This window comes from Ambystoma mexicanum, chromosome 6p, assembly GCF_040938575.1.
Source record: "Ambystoma mexicanum isolate Mex_15411 chromosome 6p, UKY_AmexF1_1, whole genome shotgun sequence".
Classification (NCBI taxonomy): Eukaryota; Metazoa; Chordata; class Amphibia; order Caudata; family Ambystomatidae; genus Ambystoma; species Ambystoma mexicanum.
Window position 1 is genome coordinate 1191064531 of NC_090935.1, and position 24816 is coordinate 1191089346.

The 24816-nt window shown below is 45.3% G+C and overlaps 1 protein-coding gene across 1 annotated transcript in view; it reads right to left on the reverse strand.

Annotated features, from left to right (window-relative positions):
* The window catches only part of TRPM6 (transient receptor potential cation channel subfamily M member 6), a 1703532-nt gene that overhangs the window by 940575 nt on the left and 738141 nt on the right, over positions 1–24816 (reverse strand). The window contains exon 12 of the mRNA XM_069625828.1: positions 8177–8311. Within this exon, the coding sequence (XP_069481929.1) occupies positions 8177–8311 (135 nt within the window). The remainder of the gene's footprint in view (positions 1–8176; positions 8312–24816) is intronic.

The window sequence follows — 24816 nt, forward strand, 5'->3', positions numbered from 1 at the left end:
GAGCAGGAAGTGGGCCGAGAGAGGCCAGCCAGAGAGTGACAGGAAAGGAGGGTGTGGAAGTGCCGATGAGGAGAATCTCGGTCTTACTGGCATTAAGGCAGAGATCATTGGTGGCACAGCACTCCTGGATGGCGGACAGACAGTCACAGATGAGAGAGGGAGAAGAGGTGGCTGAGGCCAGCCTGAAAATGAGCTGAGTGTTATCCGCATAGCACTGGAAGTTGGGGCAGAGCACAGCAATACGGAGGGCAAGAAGGGCCAGGTATTGGTTGAATAGCCGGGGAGAGAGATTAGACCCCTGGGGAACACCACAGGTAGAGATAGAGATAGAGGAGAGGAAGGACCCAAGTCGAACCTGGGAGGGTCGATCAGAGAGGAAAGAAGCCAGCCATGTTCGGGCCTGACCAGTGATCCCCAGGTTCTCACAGAGACGGTTGAGCAGGATTGCATGGTTGACTGTTTCTAAGGTAGAAGAGAGATCAAGTAAGATGAGGACACAGGGAGTGTTGGGATCGAGGTTGGAGAGCAGGTCCTCACGGATGCTCAGGAGAGCAGTTCTCGTGCTTCTGGCAGCTTTATTCATGGAGACAACCAACAGATTCAGTGTGAAGATTGAGCTGGAAGATGGCCAGCTTTTCCAAGAGTTTGCCCAGGAAAGGTGTGATGGAGATTGTGCGATAGTTAGCGGGCAGGAAGGGTCAGCAGAGGGTTTCTTAAGAAGAGGGTGCACAAGGGAGTGCTTCAGGGGGGAAGGAAAGACTCCAGTGGTGAAGGAGTGGTTGCAGAAGTTGGCCAGGGCAGGAGCCAGTGAGTCAATGTAGTCCTTGATGGTTTTGGAGGAACAGGGATGAACCTGTTTTGATGGGACTTTCATAGATCACACTTGTCTAGAAACCTCGTCTGGGGAGAACAGGGGAAAGGCAGTGAAGGAGGGAGGAGAGGTGGCAGAGGAAGGGCCAGAGGAAGAGCAGGGAGTAGAGGGAAGAAGGGGAGAGGAGGAGAGAGAGGACAGGAGGTCCTGAGTTTTAGAGATGAAATGAGAAGTTAGTGCCATGCAGAGGGCCTGGGAAGGGACAGGAGAGGTAGAGACCATGGCAGGATTGGCCAGTACCTTGCAGATTTTAAAGAGTTCAGCCGAGTTGTTAGATGCCGCAGAGACGCTGGCTTGGATATGAGGTCTCTTCTTGGTGAGGACAGAGCGCCGGTATTGCCTTCTGAGCAGGCGGCAGGCCAGTTTGTCAGAGGATGTACATGAAGCACGCCATTTCATCTCAGCCAGCCTGCATTTGTGTTTAAGGGTGATGAGGTCTGAGTCGTACCAGAAGTTGCACTTGGCTTTGGACTTCAGGCGGATCCTCATGACAGGGGCAAGAACATCGAGAGTATCAGATATAGCAGAGTGGAGCATGTAGAGGGCTGTGTCAGGGTGTGAGCCAGCCAAAGGGACAGGGGGGTGAGAAAGTGGTGGCGAAAGCCTCAACTGACACGCACTTCATGGGTCGGATGACCGAGAAGGTGGGTGGCTTTGATGGAGTTGGCTTGGCCTGGCAGTGATGGAGTTGGCTTGTAGCTATGGATAACGCATAGTGGCAAATTCACAAAAAACTCTGGCTGCATAATGAGTGTGACACATTGCTCTCTGCATTGCACACGTGCAGCCCCCAGGGATGAGGTGCAAGAACAAGGTTCCTGCATCCTGTCACTCCATGCATACCAATGAGTCTGGAACTCACTTGATACATAGATATGCATTTAACCTCAGCACACACGTGGATCGAAGGACTGGTTACAGGCCTCAGTGACATGCCTTAAAGGAAACATCAATGTAATTGTGATTTTTACATTGCCACAACTTGTTCAGAGATGGAAATCTAAAATAATAAATTGAAATGCACATGCAGAGCATGGGAGTTTCTATTTGGGGCGTATCAGTGCAGGCAGCAGTCTGTTTTTCCTTGAGCTTCGTCTGTAACAGGGGAGGTCAGGCACAGAGCAATCTGGAGCAGGGAATGCTACATCTTGAGAGCATCCTTCTGTGAATAACATATGCACTTGAGATGTGGCAGCTACTCTCACGGCATGACTCTAAGAGCACACATTTAGTGAATCAGCACGGGTGCCATCCCCTTTTAAAATTCTAAACTTACTTGTCTCACCTGGTGTTGCAGAGAAAGTCTGTGGGTACTTATGGAGACCATTGCTCACTGCTGCCTGCCTGCTAGGGGCACATCCCCCTACAAAGATTGTTTTAATTATTAATATGGAGCCCAAAGGCTCACTGTAGATGCCACAGACCACAATACTGAGAGTCTGGTGAGGAATAGGAAGTCTTCCCCCGCTGGCCTCTAATCTGTGTGCAAACAGCATGTGTAGCGCATGCTGAATCCAGGAGGTAAGGAGTCGGCTGTCAGTTTACCGTGTGGCAGCGCCAAACTGAGGGTGAGAGCAACGAATTGTTGATTATTAGTTATGTGTTTGTTTATTTATGTATGTATGCACGAATGCAAGGGGTTGTTTATTAGTGTGAGTGTGTGGATATGTCACATGCATATGTATGCAAAGAAAGTGTGTATGGATGTAATGTGCATGCTGGTGGATTAGGAGATGAGAATTGCAATTGCAAAGGTCAGAGAGGAAAAGGGAGGAAGTTGCACTGTCCCTTGAACTTGGCAGCCTTCATTTTTGTGTAGACAGATTGGGAAAGGGAGAGACAAGGTCCTCTTTGATGTGGGGACTTGGTGCAGCCTGTATTGAGATGTTTTCTTACAATGGCATGACATTTTTTACTGACATTATGGGCAAAACATACAAGGTGTGTGTTCTTAAATGGTCGTACTGACATACGTCGGTGCAGCCAGTATGTGCATGTTTGCTTTCAGTGGTATTGTATTTATTTCTGGCGCTATATACTAAGTCAGCATGATGAGTGTTCTTACATGGCCATACTGGCCTACATCAGCGCACACAGAATGGAAAGTGTTTCCTACAGTGGTATTGCATTTGTTATAGCAGTATAGGAAGAGCAAACATCATGGAGTAGTCATTATGGACATATCGTCTTGCAGTCTTGCAGTGGTATTTTATTTGTATTGGCATAATGGGAAAAACCAACATGATGAGTGTTCTTACATGGATGGTCATGCTGGCATACTTGCGTAACCAGTATTGACATGTTCCCTCTTTGTGGATTGGCATTTTAGTGAGCAGAGCCAACAGGAGTATGTTTGTACATGTGGATAGTGGCATATTTTGGCAGGCCCAGCATGGACATGTGTCCATATAGTATCAGTACTCACATTGTGAGCAGAGGAAACATGAGAATTATCTTATGTAGGTATACTTGCATATATTGGTGAAGCTGACATTGACATGTGTGGACACAGCCAGCATGAAATCTGTTTACATTGGCAGATACAGACATACTCTGTGGGCAAATACATCATTAAAATGTGTTGTAAAATGCTCAGTACACTGTTGGTGGCTTGGCATCTTTTGGATATTTCCGTGTCTTACCCTACAAAACGATTGAAAACTGTATGGCTTTTTACCAATTATTTCACAGAAATAGTGCTGTAAAATGCACAATTTAGCCCACTATTTTAAGCCCCATGCCCCGTTCCTCGCACCCCTGATCCTCCATTTGGTTGTTTCAGGTACCCTGACTACCCTCAGTCGCTATGGAGTATTAATGGAAAATGTTTATGCCCCTCCAATATAAAAATTCACCTGTCCTCACCATTCATTTCAAGTAGTAAGTCTGCATTTACATGATACTAAGCACAGCTGCCACAGATTGTGGCTTCAAATTAACACTACACCAAGAAAGCAACACGATCATCTCAAATTCGGAAATGATCTGATGATTTTCCGCTTCTGTCAGGCAATCCCACTATCGACATACAAACACACACTCCATTGTTTGCCAGCTAGGTTCACACTTTATAAATCCCATGCATAACTGCATACACACCGCATGTCGCAGCTAACACACACCTAGCTGTCTATAAGCAGAACCCCATCAACACGAGAGCATCTTGCCCTACCATTGACTACAACACCTCTACATTAGCTAACCCAACCAACTCCCGTAACACTACCCTCATCCCCTCCGATCGGAATTCTAGACTTGGCGCCAGAACCCACCACAGACCTAGCAAAGGCCCTACCAAATCACTCAATAAGATCAACCCTCACACTGTAACACCCATCAACACTATCCATCCCAGTCTCAAAGGAGCTCTCCTAAATGTCAGATCATTAATCGCCCATGCCTCAGAAGTCGCTGACATTATTCTAACAAACAACCTGGACTTCCTTGCGGTAACCGAAACATGGCTGCACGATGCTGCAGGTCCATCTCTTACCCTAGCCATACCTGATAACTACACCATCCTTAGAGCAGATAGACCGAACGCTCGAGGTGGCGGCGTAGCTTTCATCTTTAAGTCCACGCTTGACATCAGACTATCCTCTGCTCCCCCACTCAAATCCTGTGAACACATTACAGTCAAATTTCAAACCTCCCCTAAAAGTACTATTACGCTGCACTTAATTTACCGACCCCCGGGCCCTCCTGGCTCATTTGAGGAAGACATCACTTCACTAGTTGCTGAAAGTTCCAAACCATCAGCACAATTGATTATACTCTGAGACTTTAACCTTGGGTTTAACGACCCCCTAGACACCCCAGCCACTGCCCTGGCCATGGCATTAGAGGAGCATGGCCTCCAACAACTTTGCTCCAAACCTACCCACTCGAAAGGCAGAATCCTTGACTGGATAACTACCCTTAACTGCAACATTACTACGAAAGATCCCACACAACTTATCTGGACTGACCACCACCTCCTCCAGTTTGACATTCTTACCAGCAACTCAGCACATAAAAGGCCTATCATGGCACCTGCCTGCCCTACTAGGAAAAAGAGCAATATCACAGCGGAAGCCCTAATACCTCTGGTGATCCCTACTTTAAACGCACTACCCGCCACAACGGACTTGAACCAACTGGTCAACGCCTACAATGAGTCCATGGCCAAAGCCATTGACATCATTGCCCCACTGAAACTGCGCAAAGGAATACCCAAAGCGCACCTGAACACATGGTTCACCCCGGAGCTCAAAACCCTGCGTCAACAAAAAAACAAACTTGAAGCACTCTGGAAATTAGTGCCTTCTATAAATAACAGAACCAATCTCACCAACATCTCCACCCTCTACAAAAATGAGATTATACGGGCCAAGAAAGAATCTCTCAACACTAGGATCTCCCAGGCAAGCTCCAGTACTAAGGAGCTCTTTAACATACTAAAGGAATTAGAAAACCCCATTACCCCCACTGACTCTTGCACTAAGGATAAACCCTGGTGCACAGGGATCCAGAATGCCCTAGCTAACAAAATCTCAGGGCTCCAAACTAAAATCAACAACAAACGACAACAACTCACTCTCGATCCCACCTCCTTCCCCACGCCCCCTCCACCTACTGCCACTAATTCAGGCTTCACCTTCAAAAAGGTATCCATATTGGAGGTTCAGAAAATTATAGCATCCCTTAAACCATCGAATTGCAAGGGGGACAGCTGCCCCGCACAGATCATAAAAGATGCAGCTAGGGATCTCTCCCCATTTATCACCAAATTAATAAACCTGTCCTTCGCCAACAACATGGTCCCCAGCAATCTGAAACAGTCCTGGGTCCTACCGCTACTAAAAAAAACTACTCTCAACCCTGACATCCCCACGAATTACAGACCCATTACCACCGTCCCATTCCTACTAAAAATCTTGGATAGAGTGGCTTATTTACAAATCCAGGACTACCTTGAGGCCAATCACCTACTAGGAACTCGCCAATCTGGCTTTCGACCACAACACGGGACAGAAACGGCCCTTGTTGATCTCAAATGCCAGATAGACGAACTCAAAGACAAAAACAAGGCTGCCATCCTTCTACTCCTTGACCTCTCCGCTGCCTTTGACCTGGTCGACCATAAAATCCTGTGCAACCATTTATCTCTGGCAGCACACTTCTCCCACTCTGCAGTCACATGGATCCAATCTTTCCTGGACAACAGAACCATGCGGGTCTTCTCCCCCCTAGCAGCGGCTGACCCCATCCCCATCACCTGCGGTGTCCCACAAGGATCCTGTGTCTCACCTACCCTTTACAATATTTTCACTAAGCCCTTATTCGACAAGCTGGACAATCTGGGTGTCACCTATACTAACTACGCAGATGACACCCAGATACTCCTCACCTTATCAGGCAACTACAACAAGGACGCCAAATGGATCAATGAAGTCTTCTCCATCATTCAGGCATGGATGGCCACACATGGCCTATGCCTGAATGATGACAAGACTGAATTGCTTCTTGTCGGCTCACCGAACACTATCAGTAAACTCTGTCCCGGCTACACTAGCTTCACTATTGACGGTAATACCATACCCATTGCCAAGAGCGTAAAAACCCTCGGTTTCTACCTAGACACGAACATCAACCTAGCTAAACAAATCAACATGACCGCCTCAGCCACTGCCTACACCGGCAAACTTATCAGGGCCTGCAGACCACTGATCTCCCCTAGCAACTGTCTCATCCTAGCCAGAGCACTCATTCAATCTAAACTGGATTACTGTAATAGCCTCTATGTAGGTGCCAACAAAACAGTAATCAATAAATTGCAAGTTTTACAAAATAACGCACTCCGTGCTGCCCTCAATATTCCTAGAAGGGAACACATCTCCGCCACCAGAACTGCCTGCAAATGGTTGTCCATCCAACAGAAAATTGATTTGAAAACCATATGCCTTACTTACAAAGCCCTCAATCATCTTGCCCCACCCTACCTCTCGAACAAATTTACACTAAGACAGAACACTAGAACCACCAGATCGTCCAACTCATTACAACTAACAGTTCCCAAATACTCCCTCAAAAGAGCTGGAGGATCCAGCTTCCCAACCTTGGCATCACAACTCTGGAATTCCATCCCACTGGATATTAAATCCACACCTACTTTCCAACCCTTCAGAACCAAGGTCATTTCCTGGTTAACCAACAAATAACTGTCCTACCACATATGTATGCACTCCGAATGTCCAATTTTATGTATATTGTTTGAATACTATTATCTATGCCCTATCAATACTGTACTATTGTCTTTTACCTGTAACCTGATGTTCAAAGCGCATATATACCCCCGGGTCAAGAGCGCTATATAAATAAATAAATAAACAAACAAACAAACACCTTGATGACTCTGGGTTATTTCAAATTGATTTGCTTCATGCAAAGTACTTGCTCTAAGTCACTTCCATGTTTCACAATGACCATCTGTGCGTGCTCCCTGTGAAACTTGATTCTGGCTTTTGGTTAGTTGTGAAAGCTACTGTAACCTAACCTTTCTATCTCCATTCAGACAGAAGGAAATAAGGAAAAGAAGAAACTGAAAGATGGAAGAAACTAAAAAAAGGAAGATAGGAACTAAGGAATGAAGGAAGAAATGAAAGGAAGGAATGAAAATAAGGAAAAAAGAAATGAAAATAAGGAAGGAAAGGAAAGCAAAGGAAGGAAGATAGGGAAGGAAGATAAGGAAGGAAGGAAGGAAGGAGGGAGGGAGGAAAGGAGGAAGGGAGGGAGGAAGGGAGTGAGGGAAGGAGGCAGGGAGGGAGTGAGTGAGGGAGGGAGGGAGGGAGAGAGGGAGAGAGGGAGGAACGAGGGTATGCCTGATCATGATGTTGTTCTATTGCAAAATTGACCGAAAGAGACGTGTGTTTCAGGAGCGCTTGAAACACTGCTTCCTCTGACTACTTCACATTCAGCCCTTTTCCCTCGGTCGGTGTTCAGTATAATCTAAACAAACTATATTGCATTCAAGAGAGTGACTTTCTCATGTCCTTGTCATTTATTGGTGCTTTCTTCTTATTAATGCAGCAACTCCATTCCACATTTCCTATGTCCTCCCTCCAGTGTTTCAAAACCAACTGAAGTAGCCAAATACAATGTGTCAGCACTATATAACACTTCAAATACATACACAAATACAAAGTTGTAACCAAAAGGGTTTTTGACAATATACAAAAAGTCATTTTCTTGGTCATTTGTAGAGGACAACTTTTGTCCTGGAAACAATGAATCTGGCCAGAGGGTGCCAAAAGAGTGTATACTGACTGTGTTATAGAGCTCCTCCAGGCGAGATATGGTAAGGAAGCGGTGCATGTTCACACCGTGCTCAATCAGCAGCTTCACAAAGTCCACTCGGTCCATGACCAGGGCATCCTGCATGGCCTGCTCCAAGGATCCGACCTGAAGGATTGGGGGAGGCAAAGACAGAAAGGTGTGTAGTGTAAGCACACGCGGCTCTGAAATAACCAATCAAGAATGCTTGGAAAACTGATGTGAGAGATAGATTGGGAAACCAAAAGAGAAATTTAAATCATCTCCTTCCTGCACGCTTTAGCACTGCCAACGATTCCCAATAACAACCTTTAACGCCGCACACTTTGGAACACGCATTTCCTGTCTCGGTGTCAGAGCTGAGAAAGCACACACGAGGCCACTGCACCTGCAATATGAGTGGTGCCTTAGCACAGAGTGGACATATGTCAGATCATAGTTTGACGATCTATATATTTTGTATTGTGCACATGATTCGAGTATTCACAGAACATTCCCATTTTACACTTTAACATTCGTACTGCACTGCCGTTTTGATATTACACAATTGCATTACAATCCCAGTGTACCTTTACACCATTCTATTAAACTTCCTGTTTAAAATACACCAGTATATGTCCAGTGAGAAGAGCCACTGCATACTTACAGATTGAAAACCCATGTGCACTCCCAGTTTGCAAACCCCGAGAATATACCAATTTGATCATTTTACCATTTATTCCCAGTACCTAAAAGTGCCTTTTCCACATATGTGCTTTCCATAACCGGACAAAACAGCCACATCGCCCAGGGATCTGGATGCTGGTTTGACCCCAATGTATCTTCAATATTGGTGAGCTGGGACAGTGAGGAGTGTGATGTAGGCATCCTTTAAAGCACATATGCATTGAGATGCATGTCACCCTCTCCAGCAGCGATGGCTGTGGAGTTGAATGCCTGATAGGGTGATAGCCAAGCCTCATCAATTGAGTGAATGACTCAACAAAAGGGTGATCCCTTAATCAACTGGGTCCCAGGATTCAATCTGACCCAGTGCTGGGTTCGGTAATTCGTACATTTTACTTTTATTTATTATGTATTTACTATAATGATTTTCACATATCCCCTGTTTGTGCATGCATTTTATTAACTCTAATTGTTTGGGTGTGGGAAATAAGCACAGTCAATTAGTCGTACAGAATGCGTGCAGTGTTGCTTATTTATTCTTTTTTCTGGATCTCCTTGTTTAAACTGTCCATATTGAATGCATGGGGCATACTATATTGGCATTACTGCAAACTATACAAATAGAAACAAGGTACAGTGCACTTCTCCATGGACCCCCAATTGACCACCTTATTCAAACGTCTTCCTCATATTTATAAAGCATGTCGGATGCCGAAAGGCTATATAATTAGTGCTATTTTCCATCCACAATCAGGTTACATTATTGTAATTCCATGGTTTCTACACATTCTATAATTCATGTCCATAAGCAAGGGCCAAGGGTCTATCACTATTGTTACTATCACATACTATCCACATCTAAATATCCAAGAACTTCCACCCATTGTCCTCAAATGTCCAGCTGCTCCACCAATTGGTGATAAAAATGATTTGTATTCATTCATCTAAGGACCACAAAATGTGGGTCAGTTGTCATTCTTGTGATCTATTACTTACTTGCACCACAGCTGAGGAGGCGGTACACACTTTGGCCCTCATTCCGAGTTTGGAGGTAAGTACGGGTCATTACCGGCATGGAGCAAATACCGCTTCGGAGCTGGTAATAGACCGCTAAAAGCGGCCTATTACGACTTTGTGGGCACGAGCTTTGCGCCATGCCGCAAAAGGGCCCCAAAAAGCCCTTACCGGCATGAAGCGCACCGTACATAACACTACCGCTATAGAGTAAAGCGGCAATAGCGGTGACCATAAATAACGTTGGCCGTAAATTACGGCCACCGCTAAATAGCGGAACTGGAAATAGCGTCATCGCACAGGAACGAGAAGGAGCGCGGGCCATCTTTAAAAATACAATCCATTGCCATCCTCACCAGGCAGGACCCCTGAGACCATTGTGAACCTTGTAAAAGCCCAACAGAAGCACCAGGAATGCCAAAAGCACCCAAGAAGGGAGCAGACCGGCTCCGCAAGCAGCGCTTCAGCCCCGATGAATTGCAGATCATGGTGGACACACTCGAGGAGCATGCCAACATCATCTTCAGCGGACACATGCTGAGAGAGCCGGTGCTCAGGAAGAAAAACATCTGGGCACTAGTGGCCCAGAGGGTGAGCGCAGTCGGCAGCACCCCCGCTCCCCCAAGGACTGCCACAAGCGGTGGGACGACCTGCGGCTGAGGGTGCGGAGCATCCTCTCGGCAAACCGCAGCCAGGCCCAGGAGACTGGAGGGGGCCCAAGTTCCCCCATGAAACTGGTGCCATGGGAGGAGACGTGTGCCGGCTTGATCGGCCAAGAATCAATTGAAGGGGTCGGCAACATGGAGTGTGGGGCACCGTCGTCCGCTGATGGAGGTGAGTGTCCAAAGTCAACACTGACAATGCCAATGCCATGATATACACTTGAAAGGCCTGGCCAAGGAGTCACGGCATGGTGTCCCCCCCCCCTTAAATTCATGCCGAAGCAACTGCGACCCAAGCAAGTTCCAAGTGCAAGGGCTTAACACACATTACACATACTGCACAAAGTGGCCCATCCCATGAGGCACACTGGGCAGCTGTTGTGGACAGTGGGCTAGTCAGACAGCACAGCACCCGGCCAACATGCGTGACACTGACACCTGCATGCATATCCCACCCATAAATTGAATGTAGTGCCATTGAATATCCAAATGCCCATAACCCCCAAATGACTGAATATGTGAATGTAGCCATGTATGAAAGTTGGCTTCCAAATCATCAATCATGCAGTCCCTCTCTTCTAGCCCCACAGGCAGTGAGCATGACAGCGAGGACCACGAGACCAGCTGTCCCACCACCTCCAGGGGCAAAGGCTGCGTCCGTCGCATCCCAGCCAGGAAGCGCAACACCGGCTGCTGCAAGGCCCATGGAGGGTGCACCAACCCCACCCCTTCATGCATTGGCGCCAGGAACATCGGCAACGCCAAGGTCGGAGGAGTCAAGCGTCGCTGGTGAGGTGGAAGCCACGGCCCCCCTGGAATCTGGTGACAGCCCCTTTTCCACCTGTGGAGCAGCAGAGGAGGACACATATTTAGTCGTCCACACCCCAGAGGCCAGCACCTACCCACAAGTCTCATGCAGCGACTCAGGCGAGCCAGACACACCTGGCCAATGTGCCCATGGACCATCACAGGAACAAGCCAATCCTGTGCCCAGTCCCCCAGGCGAAGCCCTGCCAGGTCATGGGACGACACACCATCGGCTGACGCGCAGCATGCAGCGCAGCTCACCACCTTCATCACCGAGCTGATGCAGGACAATCGGCAGGGCAGGGAGGAGTGGCGGGAGGAATTAAGGGCAATGTGGCAGGTGATGACGGACAGCACCAACCGTCTATGTGATGTCCTCGGACGCATTGCTGCTGCCCTGGAGGCTACACGTCCTTCAGAACAGGCTGAGCATGAGGACACCCCGTCGACCAGTAACTCGACACAGATGAGCCCACTGCGTCGGTCACTCCGTTCCCAGCACCGCCGGGACACGGCTGCCCCTGGCTCGGGAGCACGGAGTAACTTGCCTGCCAGCTACATGTGGCCTACATGGACACCATGGCACTAGAGTTGGGGAGTTGGGGGGGAGGGGGTGAGGGTGTGTGGGGGAGTTGGGGGGGAGGGGGAGGAGGGTTAGGATGTGTGGGGGAGTTGGGGGGGAGCAGGAGAGGTTGAGGGTGTGTGGGGGAGTTGGGGGGGAGGGGGAGGAGGGTGGGGTGGTGGAGGGTTTGTTATTCACTTAGGCATTTTCAATTTCAATACACTGTTTGTGTTGCAAAGCTAAACCAGCGTGGACATTCATCATTGCGCATGTGTCTTTTGATATCTGACAGTGCATGGTGTACATGTATCCCCATACCCAGTGCCCTATGTCCTCATGTCCACTTGTGTGTCAGTAATATTGCCCAATCAATGCTTGCCACACGGCATGTCCCTCCTGTGCATCGGCACCATGATGCTGTCCTGCCACTTCTTCCTCCTCCTACCCTTCATCATCATCTGCTGGTAGCAGTCTCATGTCAGGGGACAGAGGCACGTTCCAACCGATGCACATATTGTGCAGAATTACACATGCCATGGGGATCTTGGACACCTTCTCATGGCTGTAGATGGGTGCCCCACCCGACCGGCTAGGCAACAAAATCGTGCCTTCAACAGGCCAAAGGTCTGCTTAATCACCACACGTGTACGGGTATGGGAACGATTGTAGGCCTCCTCGTGCCTGTTCTGTGGGTTTCAGACAGGGGTCATGAGCCACGGCGTCAAGGGATAGCCGCCATCACCTGCATGAGAAGGGAATGAAGGTAAGTGTTTGTACATTCATGGTGGACAACTGAACTAGTCTTACATGGCAGCAGGTGATTTCTGCCCATACGCACATGTCCCTGGATGCATTGGCCCCATTCCTGGCCCCGCTATGTGTCCTGTGCAATGGAATGATGGAGGGGGTAGCATCTTCAAGATGGTTTATGGTGTGCACTCACATCTTGTAGAACATGCATCGTATATGCATGCAGCAGTCTTGGGGTAAGATCCTTGAAGTGCTGTGTTGTGTAAGATTTGTTAGTAGGGAGCGTAGTCAGTAGCATATTCGTCATTCTGCACTGATCCGTACTATGGTGACTTACAGCACTCCTATGGGTGTGCAGTACCAGTGACGCAGTGTGGTATCCCTGTTGGGCTCAGTTCAATGCACTCCCAGGGATGACTCTCCGGTGTGGTGATATGCAGTGCATAGTGCTAGATGCCCTTACGGTGTGTGAGGGCCGCCGATGAGTGGTGCATGTGTTGCGGGATGTGGCCTGGTCACCTGTTAGTTATGTGGTGTTAAGTGTCGGCCTTACTTCATCACTGTGGGATTCGGTAGTCATGTGCCGTTTCACTGGCTCTGGGGCACAGTGTTCGGTGAGGTGCACATCGTGCACTGGCGTCAACATTTCCACCCAGGTGGAGTATGCATCTCTCCCCCCTTCCCACCCAGATGGAGTATGCAGGTACCCACCTCATAACCGTGATGTACTGCCATGGGCCAGTCAGGCAACTCACCAAGCAGCCAGGCACGCCGTCCAGCATGTCGCTCCATATAGCGTGGTAGCGTGGAGTTCCACAGGACCAAAGAGTCATGAGTTGATCCTGTATATCGGGCAGAGCAATGTGTGATGATCTTGCTCGCGTTGCATACCATCTGCACGTTGATGGAGTGGTATTGCTTGCGGTTGCGATACGCCACCTCCATGGCATATGGGACCACCAACTCCACGTGGGTGCAGTCGAGGGCACCTATACAATTTGGCATGCCTGCCAGTGCATGGAAGGCAACTTTTGTATCAAGTATCTCCTGGGGAGTCCGTGATAGGGATATATAGTCCCTTGTGTGCTTGAGGAGGGCATCCAGCACTTGGTTCAGTATCCGGGAAAATAAGGGTTGTGATTTGCCATGCACATACCCCACTGTGTGCTGGTAGGTGCCTGTGGCAAGGAAGTGGAACACAGACACTACCTTCAGTAGAGGGGGGATGGCGGTGCGTATTTCTATGAGGCTCACTATGTCGTCATTTATCATGGTGTCACGGTCAAGCCGGTACAGGGTGTGGATCTGCTCAGGGGTTAGGTTGAAAGGACTGGCTCTGATGCAAGGGATTGGGGGCTGCCAGCGTGGTAACGGTGGCTGCACTGGTGGGGCATGCTGGGCCTGTCTCACCCTCCTTCTCCTCTTGTGTATCCTCTGTGGTGGGGGCTGTGGTTGTTGTTGTTGTTGCTGTTGTTGCTGTTGTTGTTGCTGACTTGCAAGCAGGGCCTCCATCTCCAGTAATGCTACTACTATTGGTATCATCTTGGTGTGGGAGGAGGTGTGGTGTGTGGGTGTGCTCCTTTTGTGCTGTGCCAGACTCCATTGCCTCCACCTGTGCTGATTGTGTGCACCTGTGGCTCTTGAAACACTGCTCAGGGTTCTTAACACCTTCTCTCAGATGCCGGTATTTACTCCATGCCGGTAAAGTACTTTTCAGGCTTCAGGAGGCCGTTATTTGCATGTCCGCATTACTTGGGATAAGCTCCGGTTTACGGCATGCCGCTAATATCGGCATGGTGTGTCACGCGCGGGACCCTAGACTGCTATTTACGGCATCGTAATTTACGGTGCCGTAAATCGCTGTCTGGTTGGTCAGAATAGCCCGTAGCGGTAAGGGATGCCGGTAATCCTTTACCGGCATCGTTTTTCCCTTACCTCCAACCTCGGAATGACCCCCTTTGTCTATTGTCTATAGTCACCCCACCCAATCCCTGACCCACCATCACCCACACTTGAATTCTCTCTCCACTTCATCTCTTACCGTTCATACAGTAAAGTGGCATGTTATCACCTTAACTGCTTTAATCCACACACCTTTAGTGAATTAAAGACATCACAGTTGCCAATGGTTGCCAATGGTTTCCAAACAACTCGCTAATGGACATTTGGTGGCTATTCCCAACTACCTTCTGAGGCTATTGATGGTACGGAGCTAGAGTAAGAGTTGATGATTGGGGGTGGCAAAGACATTTATTAAAGGCTGATTAATTGTAGACCACAGTACATCATTTTCTCTGAGCCGCTGTGGTACTTTATTTCCATGAATGTACAGTATAACTTTAAAAGTTGATAACAATAAGACAAGATGAAGATGGCTGCTCCATTGGGAGATATATCATCACTGAATAGTGAAATATGCAGCTGTCAGTGTTTTCAAGAGGGGAACATGTAGCGATAGTATAGGTACAATACCGAAGGCATGTTTAAATGGGACATCAATAACGCCTTGCTGCATGCACTTTTAAATGAATAGCCTGGCCTACTTTGTAGGTGCTGACACAGATGGCCCAGGAGATATTCCATGTCTTCAAGATGGTTCAAGGGTTTTTATTAATATACTAATGAGCCCTATGGCTGTCCCTCTCTCTCTCATCCAGTAAAGCCCACCCCCCCTAACAAAGGCATTCTTCAACCTTAAATTAGTCAATACTGAATATTGACCCCTACTGTCTAAGTTCTGACTTCCACTGGAGATGAACGCCTAAAGGCTGTTCGCCTGTTCTATATGTACTCCCGGAAGGACTTAGTTGACTGTCCCTATTCCATCCAGTGGTTAATAGTTCTATAGGTGATTGGAATGTGCCTTGCAAGCGTCTCTTATCTATCACGCAAACTTCTTCTTTTCCCTCTCACTATCTAATGTACTTATGTTACTACTCTCTTCACTCTAACTTCCTCCGATTCTCACTCTACTGCCTCCATCTTTCTCCTCTGTCCCTCTGATGTCTCTCCCTCAGCCTAAAATGTTGCCTCCACCATTCTATGTTGTCACTCTCTTCTCCACACTACTACTACCCCTGACAAACTACTACTCCTTTCTCCACACTACTACTCCCTCTGCCAAACTACTACTCCTTCCTACACTCTACTATTCCCTTCACCACACTAGTGCTCCCTCCTCCACACTACTCATCAGTGTATCTCAATTTTACATATTCCTAGTACTAGGCCTGGTCTACATTTTGCCATGTCAGTGTACACCCAGTTTGACATAGCAGTGTATTCCCATTATGGCACATCCAGTATACTTCTAATAAGACAACCCTAATATATTTGAAGTTTGCACATAAACTATACATTACCAATTTAACAATGACAATGTCAGCTATATTTGAAAATATTTCAGAATATTCTCTTTTTTACTAACCAAGTATGTTTTCAGTTAAGGGAATCATAGTTTATACCAGGTTTGACACAACCAGCATCTCCTATTCCATTATAAACTAATCATACTCCCAATGGGTCCACCACAATATATTCTAATTTTGCACAACTCTAGTATATTCCTGATTTACCAATCACAATATACTCCCATTTTTACTAACCCAGTATATTCCCAACATTACTAAATCAGTATGTTTAAAGTTTGTCATGCACAACATATTCCCAATTTATACAAATCATGTTTACTTACAGTCTGACAATCTCTATGTATTTTGTGAAACCCAGTACATTCCCAGTTTGCACAATCCTAGTATATTCTGATGTTGACATTCCCAAAATAATGACAACATTGTCCCTATGTGTAATTCGTTGACAATCTACTGTCTGGGATTTTCTTTTAGGATTGTGTAGCATCCTGGTGATGTTAAATGGTTAGATGCCATCTGTAAGTAATCATCCTGGTCCATAATGACAATGTTCCCTCCTTTGTCCACTTCCTTGATTGTTATAGATGTGTCTTCTGCTAGTCCTTTCAGGCTTTCCTTTCTGCATATGTCAAATTATCAGTATGACTGCCATGTTTTCTATTCTTATTCATTTCTCTATCAGAATATTTATAAAAGTCGTCAGAGACTTCAGAGATAAAAGGTCTCTGTAACTTTGTCTGTTGGGAATTGCGGAAGGAATCTGGATTTGTTCCTAAGTTCTTTTAAAGAAAACTTATCTGATTTAATATTCAGCTCTTGTAACAGGTTCCTCATTTCGTAATCTTCAATTTCCATTAAAGAGCGCAAAATAAAGGTGTCCTAAATTTCTTGAATCGTTGATTCACTGATTGGTAAAGGGATGTTCTTTTGACGTTTTTACAGTACTTTAGTAGCAAAACGTTTTTTTTATTTCATTTTACGAACAAACTTAAAACCAATTGATATGTACATCAATGTGGTTGAAATTGGCGGATGGTGCAAAGGAGAGGCCCTTGTTAAGCACAGATCTCTCATCCTTGGTTATGTCTCGTTGGGACTTGGGACAAGTTGAGCACTAGGTCTTTCATTGTTGATTTGTTACTTGAACACAACAGTCACAGGGTTAAATTCAGACAATGAGATGATCTGCTTCCTTTGAACATACCATAGAACGTACCATAGAACTCAATAATTTCACTAAACAAGAGTCAACTGTATTTCTTAACAATTCTTGATAATGTTCTCCAATTCTATTTGTACACCATGTTCCTTCTCTCCGCCATCTTCGAGTTTAAATAATGCATTTTATTACTTATACCATAAACAATAATATTGTTACAAAACAGGAAATTAATCTGCCATATGGCCACCATTTCTACTATATACTTTATATCATGTGCCTTTTCTTTGTTATCTCTGTGTCCAAATATTACACATTAATGTCTATGTTGCACCTAATGTGCACCTACACTTGTTGATTGCAATATGTGCAAGTATACATCTCTTCCGATCTCAATCACCTGTTACACTAAGACAAATTACAGAAGCATAACGTTATGCAATTATAAAAGATATCAATATTGTATGCAAGTACTTATTTTATCTGACTGGTATCTACCATTGTCATAAGAACGATCACAGAACTTTAACACCATGAAAGTAAGAAACAGCAAACACCAAAGACATGTAAGACTACTCTTTATATTAACCCTGATCTGAGCCGAATAGTAGAATACTCGTAAAATGCTCAGAATCTAGCTAAATGGATGAAAGTATCTATACATATATTTCATAACCAAACACCTACTTGTGCCGTAATAACCATATATCATAGCACTACTTGCATTTCTCCGCATTGACCCTACATTACAAGATGGCGGACACACCTATTTCCGAATCCCATACAAGAGGGACTTCTGTTTTACACTCATGCGATGCGTTACCAACACAACAGCTCTACGTTTGGTTACCATGGTAACCCATGTATACAACCTTAGGTTTGGCGCCCGGCCTCCGATTAGAATGAGCCGACGCTTATTAGAGCTCTGACAAGGAATCACGGTTAGCTGCTCCGCTCATACAACTGTCATTTAACCAGTTTCTGGAAAAAGATCCTGTACCTATTATGTCATTACTAAGCACAGCAAAGCTGTTATGATCAGATAACCTACGAGCTAATGGCTCTGGTTTTACTCGCGCAACACTATAAGCGGCCATAAGGACTACAGTACAGGCAGTAAGAAAGGCTTACAACCAACTGCAAGGTATACTGTTTAATCCAGTGTTCACACGTACAGTATTTGCCAAAGTATGGCACATTGAGAGAAATATATCAATCTTTTCTTTCAAATCGGCCTAAGGGCACAAAATCTCTTCCATACCTCATTACACTAATGGGCAGTTTACTACCATTCACAGGAACAGAGGGATTAACCCAGGAAAGACAGAGTATTACAGTATGGGTAGGCACCCCGCTTCTATTTAAGTTACAAAAGAAAATATGCATTTTCAAACTTTAACAGTGTTTTTGAAAGCGAACAAAACCGAATTCTATTTAACTTTGCCTAACTCATGGGTTTGCTTTTTTCTTTTTCTCTCTCCCTCCAATCCTCCCCTACACCAACCCTACATTGTCTGTCCTCTTTATTTGGTTGATCCATTTGTGCTTTATAAACTATGTATGTGCATTATGTTGTCACGATTTACAATTCTTTGTTCATCCAACTACCAACTGCAACTGTTTCAATATTGATCTACAAATTGCATTTTGGGTACTTTATTTGGAATGAATTCATGTATACAAAAAAATTTTAATCACAGATCATGCCCAGTTTTGAGAACGGCTGCAGACAGCCGAAACAGTGTAAAGTTTAAGGGCAATGTAAAATAAAATAATAAATACAAAAATGCAACCATACTAACCAGTTAAGGAGGTTCACTAAATTCTGTCTGGCGCGGTTTTTTGATAATTTCAAACAACATATCAACTAATAGCGGTTTTGGCTATATCCGCTTTCTTATCAAAACGCGTTGAATCAGTAATATTTGTAAATAATTGTATAACTAACTCAAACTACCAGGCTTAAATAGAGGAGTCGCCGCTTGACCAGCTTGTACTAAAGCCAACCCTGTTGTCCTTTACATCATACATGACATGACCGATGAGATCTATGAATACATTAAGTTAGATTATTTTTGTTGATCTCTTTTTATGCATATTTTATTTTATTACACTTAACTATAGAGAAAAGCCCATGAAACAGCACAATGACATTACTCACCGTAATCATATTTCTGAAGCTTGCATCTGCTTAGATTCACATGCTATGCATAGGCCGACATCTAGTGGTAGTCGCGGAGTATTACATGATTTGTTATTGAAACTCGAAAAGGGATGTCGACTGGGTGTGTCAGTAATACTGTCTCTAGTGTGACGTCTACTGCACCAATGGTCCTTCACGCGTCGAGGTCCCTCAGATTGTTTGGTCTCTGACATGAGGTTGCATGAAGTGTAGCATGAGTACAGATGTATAAAGCGGAAAAATAACGATAGAGTAAGAACATCTATGCACCTTTGACTCCAGGAGGGGATGAAGGGAGGGTGCATGTGATTCTAAGCAGATGCACGCATCAGAAATATGATTACTGTGAGTAATGCATGCCTTCAGAGCTTGTGGATCTGCTTAGATCTCCTGCTATGCATAGACTAGCGAGCGGTATCTGGAGAAGGAGTTGGGTTGTGAGAAGGTACAGCGGCAAATAGATCTTTCAGCACCGCTTGTCCCACCTGTGAATCTGCTTTAGAATGTGTGTCAATGCAGTAGTGCTGAGTAAAGGTATGTATTGTACTCTAAGTAGCTGCTTTGCAAATAGCATCTAAGGGGACGTTTGCAATAACTGTTAAAGTAGCTCCTGTACCTCTGGTAGAGTGAGCTCTTAGTGTGAAAGGTAGGGTCGTCTTTGATAGTGAAGAGCAAAGTGGTATACACTTGACTATAGATCTGGAGATGGCATTTTTTTTAAATGTGATTACCTTCCCTCCCATGGGCTATGGAAACAAAGAACTGGTCTGTTTTCCTTAAAGGTTTTGTTTTGTTTTGTTTACCTAGTACAAGACCGCCCTCCTTACGTTTAATGGTGGCTTCTTTCAGCTGAGTTTGGACAAAAATAGGTAGTTCAATGGATTGGTTGACATGGAACTTGGATATGAATTTTTTAAACCCTAGAATGTGTTCGAAGTACCACCCTGTCCTTGTGGATTACAAAGAAAGGGTCTTGTACAGATAAAGCCTGTAGTTCACTAACCCGTCTGGTCTTGTGCATGGACTCAAAAGGCGGACCCATGAGCTTTGAGAGCATAACATTAAGGTCCCAACCTGGTGGAGGGTTAATAATGGGAGAGTATAGTCTCTTTACTCCCTCCATGAAAGCTTTGATAACAGGAACTTTCCACCAAGATACTTTGTTTGCGAAGTGGTGTATGCGGACAGGGCCGACAGGTGTACCTTGATAGAGTTAAATACTAGGCCAGAGTCTAGTATATAAAGCATGTAGTGTAGAATGTTGGATGGTGAACATTCATTTGGATTTAAGGATTGTTATTGGCACCATACCACAAACCTAACGCCCAGTAGAGAGAGACGTGCAGGAGTCATGCTGCAGACCTAGCACATTGCTGACAGGCTCCAGCCAGACCCACACACATTAATCTTGTCTTCCTCCTTGGATCTAGACGATTATGCAGGAACATTAAGCCACAGACTGACAGGTGCCACGTCCAAATTGAACCGCCTATATCTGTTTGTCTTCTGGAGCATACCCCTTTGTTCATCTTTGTGTAGTTGGACACTTGGAAACTATATGTTACAAATTTTGAAAATTAGATTGGTTGGTAAGTTTTAATATTTGTAGGAAGGCAATTTATGGATGAGCACTCCCAGCTCACATCACAAACCTGAGACTAGGCTCTCGTTTCCATAAACTCAAAGGCTTTTCCAAAACCAAAAATGACAACAAAGACATAACCTGTCCTAGCTCCAGAGCCCTGCTGGCACCTATCTAACACAAGCTCCCCACTAGCCCCCATGATCAGAGGAGCCCTAATCAATGCCAGATCCATAGTCGCCCATGCCACAGAAATTGCAGATCTCATCATCACAAACAGCCTAGACTTCCTGGCTGTTACAGAAACTTGGTTACACCATGTAGCAGGCCCAGCACTCTCCCTAGCACTACCAGAAGGCTATACCATCATCAGAGCCAACAGAACATCAAGTAAAGGTGGTGGAGGCCTTCATTGCCAAAACCCACCTCACCATCAGAGCTATCCCCTCAACCAGCCTCCCCTCTGCCGAGCTCATGTCAGTGAAACGTACTCTTTCTCCCACCCAAACTATACTCTTGCACCTCATCTATCGACCACTGCGCCTCTCCTCTTCCTTCGAGGATGACATCTTAACTATCCTCTCCACTCACACCAAACTGGGATCCCAAACAATCCTCCTCAGAGATCTGAATCTTGGACTCCACAACCCCAATGATCACCTCGCATTAGCAGTAGACAACGCCATTTCCAATTTGGGATTTACACACAAAATCACATCACCCACTCATGCCAAAGGTAGAACGTTGGATTGGGTTTCTGACCGTAATTGCAATGTCTCCATTACCCAAAACTGAACCAGTAGCATGGTCATATCATCACCTCATACTATTCTCCATCCCTGGACCATCCCCGTCCAAAGCAGCAGTAGCACCCCAATATCACCATTGACAGCCTCCAATCAGTCATTGGAGATATCCTCAACGAGACCAAACTTAGCAAGCTTGACCCCTCCAATCTGGTAGACCTATTCAACAATACCCTTAAGTCCGCACTAGACTCAGCTGCCCCTTTGAAACTCTGGAACCACCTTAATAAATGGTTCACCACAGAACTAAAAAGCCTCTGAAACATCAAAAGGTCAGCCGAATCAACATGGTGTAAATCTCCCACTACCAACAACAAAACTGCATTCACTTCAACCTCCATTATCTACAAAGTAGCTATCCTCTCAGCTAAAAAAGAAACCTACAACTATAGAATACACAATGCCAAACCAGTACTAAGGAACATTTCAGCATCCTAAAGGAACTTGAATCCCCTGCACCACCCACACAAAACTGCATTAAAAACACAGAATGGTGCTAAAAATTCCAGAAAGCCATTGCCGATAAAATCACCCTACTTTAAAACAAGATCAAAGTCAAAACAAAGAGCCTTACCACCAACCACCACACAGCCCCCGACCCATCGATAAACCCCCAAACCTGCACCCCCTCCTCCTTCTCAAAAGTGACTCCAAAGGAAGTGGAAGACATCATAAAGAGCCTAACTCCCCCCCCACTAACAAGGAAATATTTGCCCAGCTACCATCATTAAAGAAGGAGCTAAACACCAAGCCCCTTTCATCTCCTCCCTAATAAACTCTTCATTCTCATCCAATCTGGTTCCCAACAACCTCAAGGAAGCATGGGTTATGCCGTTACTAAAAAGAAAAACTAATTTCGGCCCTATTGTCCCCACCAATTACAGGCCCATCACCACCGTCCCATTTCTGCTAAATATCTTGGATCGGGGGGCCTACCTGCAAATCCAGAAACACCTTGAGGAAAATGAACTCTGCATACTCAGACAATATGGATTCAGACTCCGACACAGAACTGAGACAGCACTACTAGATCTCAAGATCCAAATGGACGAGGCGAAGGACAAAGGCAAGGTAGCAGTCCTTCTACTTCTAGACCTCTCTGCCACCTTCGACCTAGTCGATCACCAAATTCTTACCAAGCACCTTAAAACAGCAGCATTCTCCTCTAATGCATCCGACTGGATAAACTCCTTCCTCTCTAACCGGACTAGAAGAGTCTTCTCACCCTCTGCTTCAGCTGATCCCACTCCAATACTGCGTGGCATCCCTCAGGGTTCCTGTGTGTCACCCACACTATACAATATTTTTACAAAGCTACTTTTTGACCGCTTAGACAAGCTGGGTGTCGTCTACACCAACTATGCAGATGACACTCAAGTCCGGTTATGGGTGAAAGGATCGAATACAAAGGATTGAAATGCAAAACATTAGAGTCAAAAGGACTGGAAAAAAGCCACATTTTTTTGGGCCCCCCCCCAAGCACCCGTTTTTAGGGCCAAAACCATTAATTTCACCTAAACCAAAACCCCCCCAAAAAATACATTAAAAAAAAGCATTCAGTCTTTTTTTGTTTTTGGTCCTTTTAACTCAAATGTATTGCATTCGATCCTTTTGTTTTCAAATGAATGACTGGACACCTTCAAGTCCTCATCCACCTCACTGGATGTTATGACCATGACTCAAAAATGTTAAACAACATCTACAGTGAAATCCAGGCTTGGATGGCTACCAACGGTCTATGCCTCAATGAAGATAAGACCAAGTTAATGATCGTTGGTACACAGGCACGCCTGAACAAACTCGACACCAGATACTCTTCGTTCGTCATTGACGGCAACATAATTAATATATCCAAAGAGATAAAAACATTGGGGGTCTATCTGGACTCAACTCTCTCTCTCAAAAAACAGGTTAGTAGTGTTGCATCATCCACGGCCTACACTAACAAACTGATCTACAGCTGCAAATCGTATCTTTCCACAAGTAGTTGTCTACCACTAGCTAGAGAACTCGCCCGATCTAAACTCGACTACTCTAACACACCTTTCCTTGGCACTTCTGAACAAAATCTAAATAGACTCCAGGTACTCCAAAATAAATCTTTAAGAGCGGCACTCTCCCAGATCCTGTCACATATCCACTCACAGAAACAGTGCCAACTGGCTGCCCATCCAAGATAGGATCACTCTACGTACCCTGGCCATCACATACAAATGCCTAACTAATTCAGCCCAGAGATAATTGGCAGACAAAATCTGTATGCACAAACCGACACGCACCACCAGATAGTCCTTCTACCACAGTTTGGTGGTACCAAGGTTCAATCTCAAAACCGCCAGAGGAGCTAGCTTCCCTGTCCAAGCTGCCAAACGCTGGAACACTATCCCCATCCCCCTCAGACAGGAACACTCCTTCCTTTCCTTCAAAGCTAGCGCAAAAAATTGTCTCTCCTCTCACCACTAAGACGCGGCTATCGTACTGCTACTCATCGAATATGTATTTTACCAAAGCTTTGAATGTAACCGCTCTCTGCTACCCAAGGCTTCCGCTGACCCACATGTGAGCAGGGTACCATCTACTTTTGTCCTGCCTGCTCATGTATGTAACCCTATTTGCTGTCTTCACTTCTGATTACATCTTCCTGCCTTCTCATGTATGTAACCCTAAGTTCTCAAGCCCCCAGCTACCTCAGGGTGTGGTGCGCGATATAAATAATAAACAAATACAAATTAATCCACAAGATGATGAAGAAAAACAGAAATCCAATATGGTTGATAGATAAAAGACAGATTGAAGTTGTAAATGAATACAAATATTTAGGTATCATTATTGACAACAAACTTAAATGGAAAAAGCCTTGGAATGAAACCAAGAGGAAGTGTATGATTGCCACTATGGCTTTAAGCAAATTCATTGGAGGTCAAGGGAATATTTCCATATGTACCGTGTTGAAACTGTATTCAGCAAAAATTGTATCAAGTTTAGTGTATGGTGCTGAAATATGGGGATGCTATTTTAAAAGTGAAATTGAGAAATTTGAAGCAAAGATTTTAAAGATTTTATTGAGAATGCC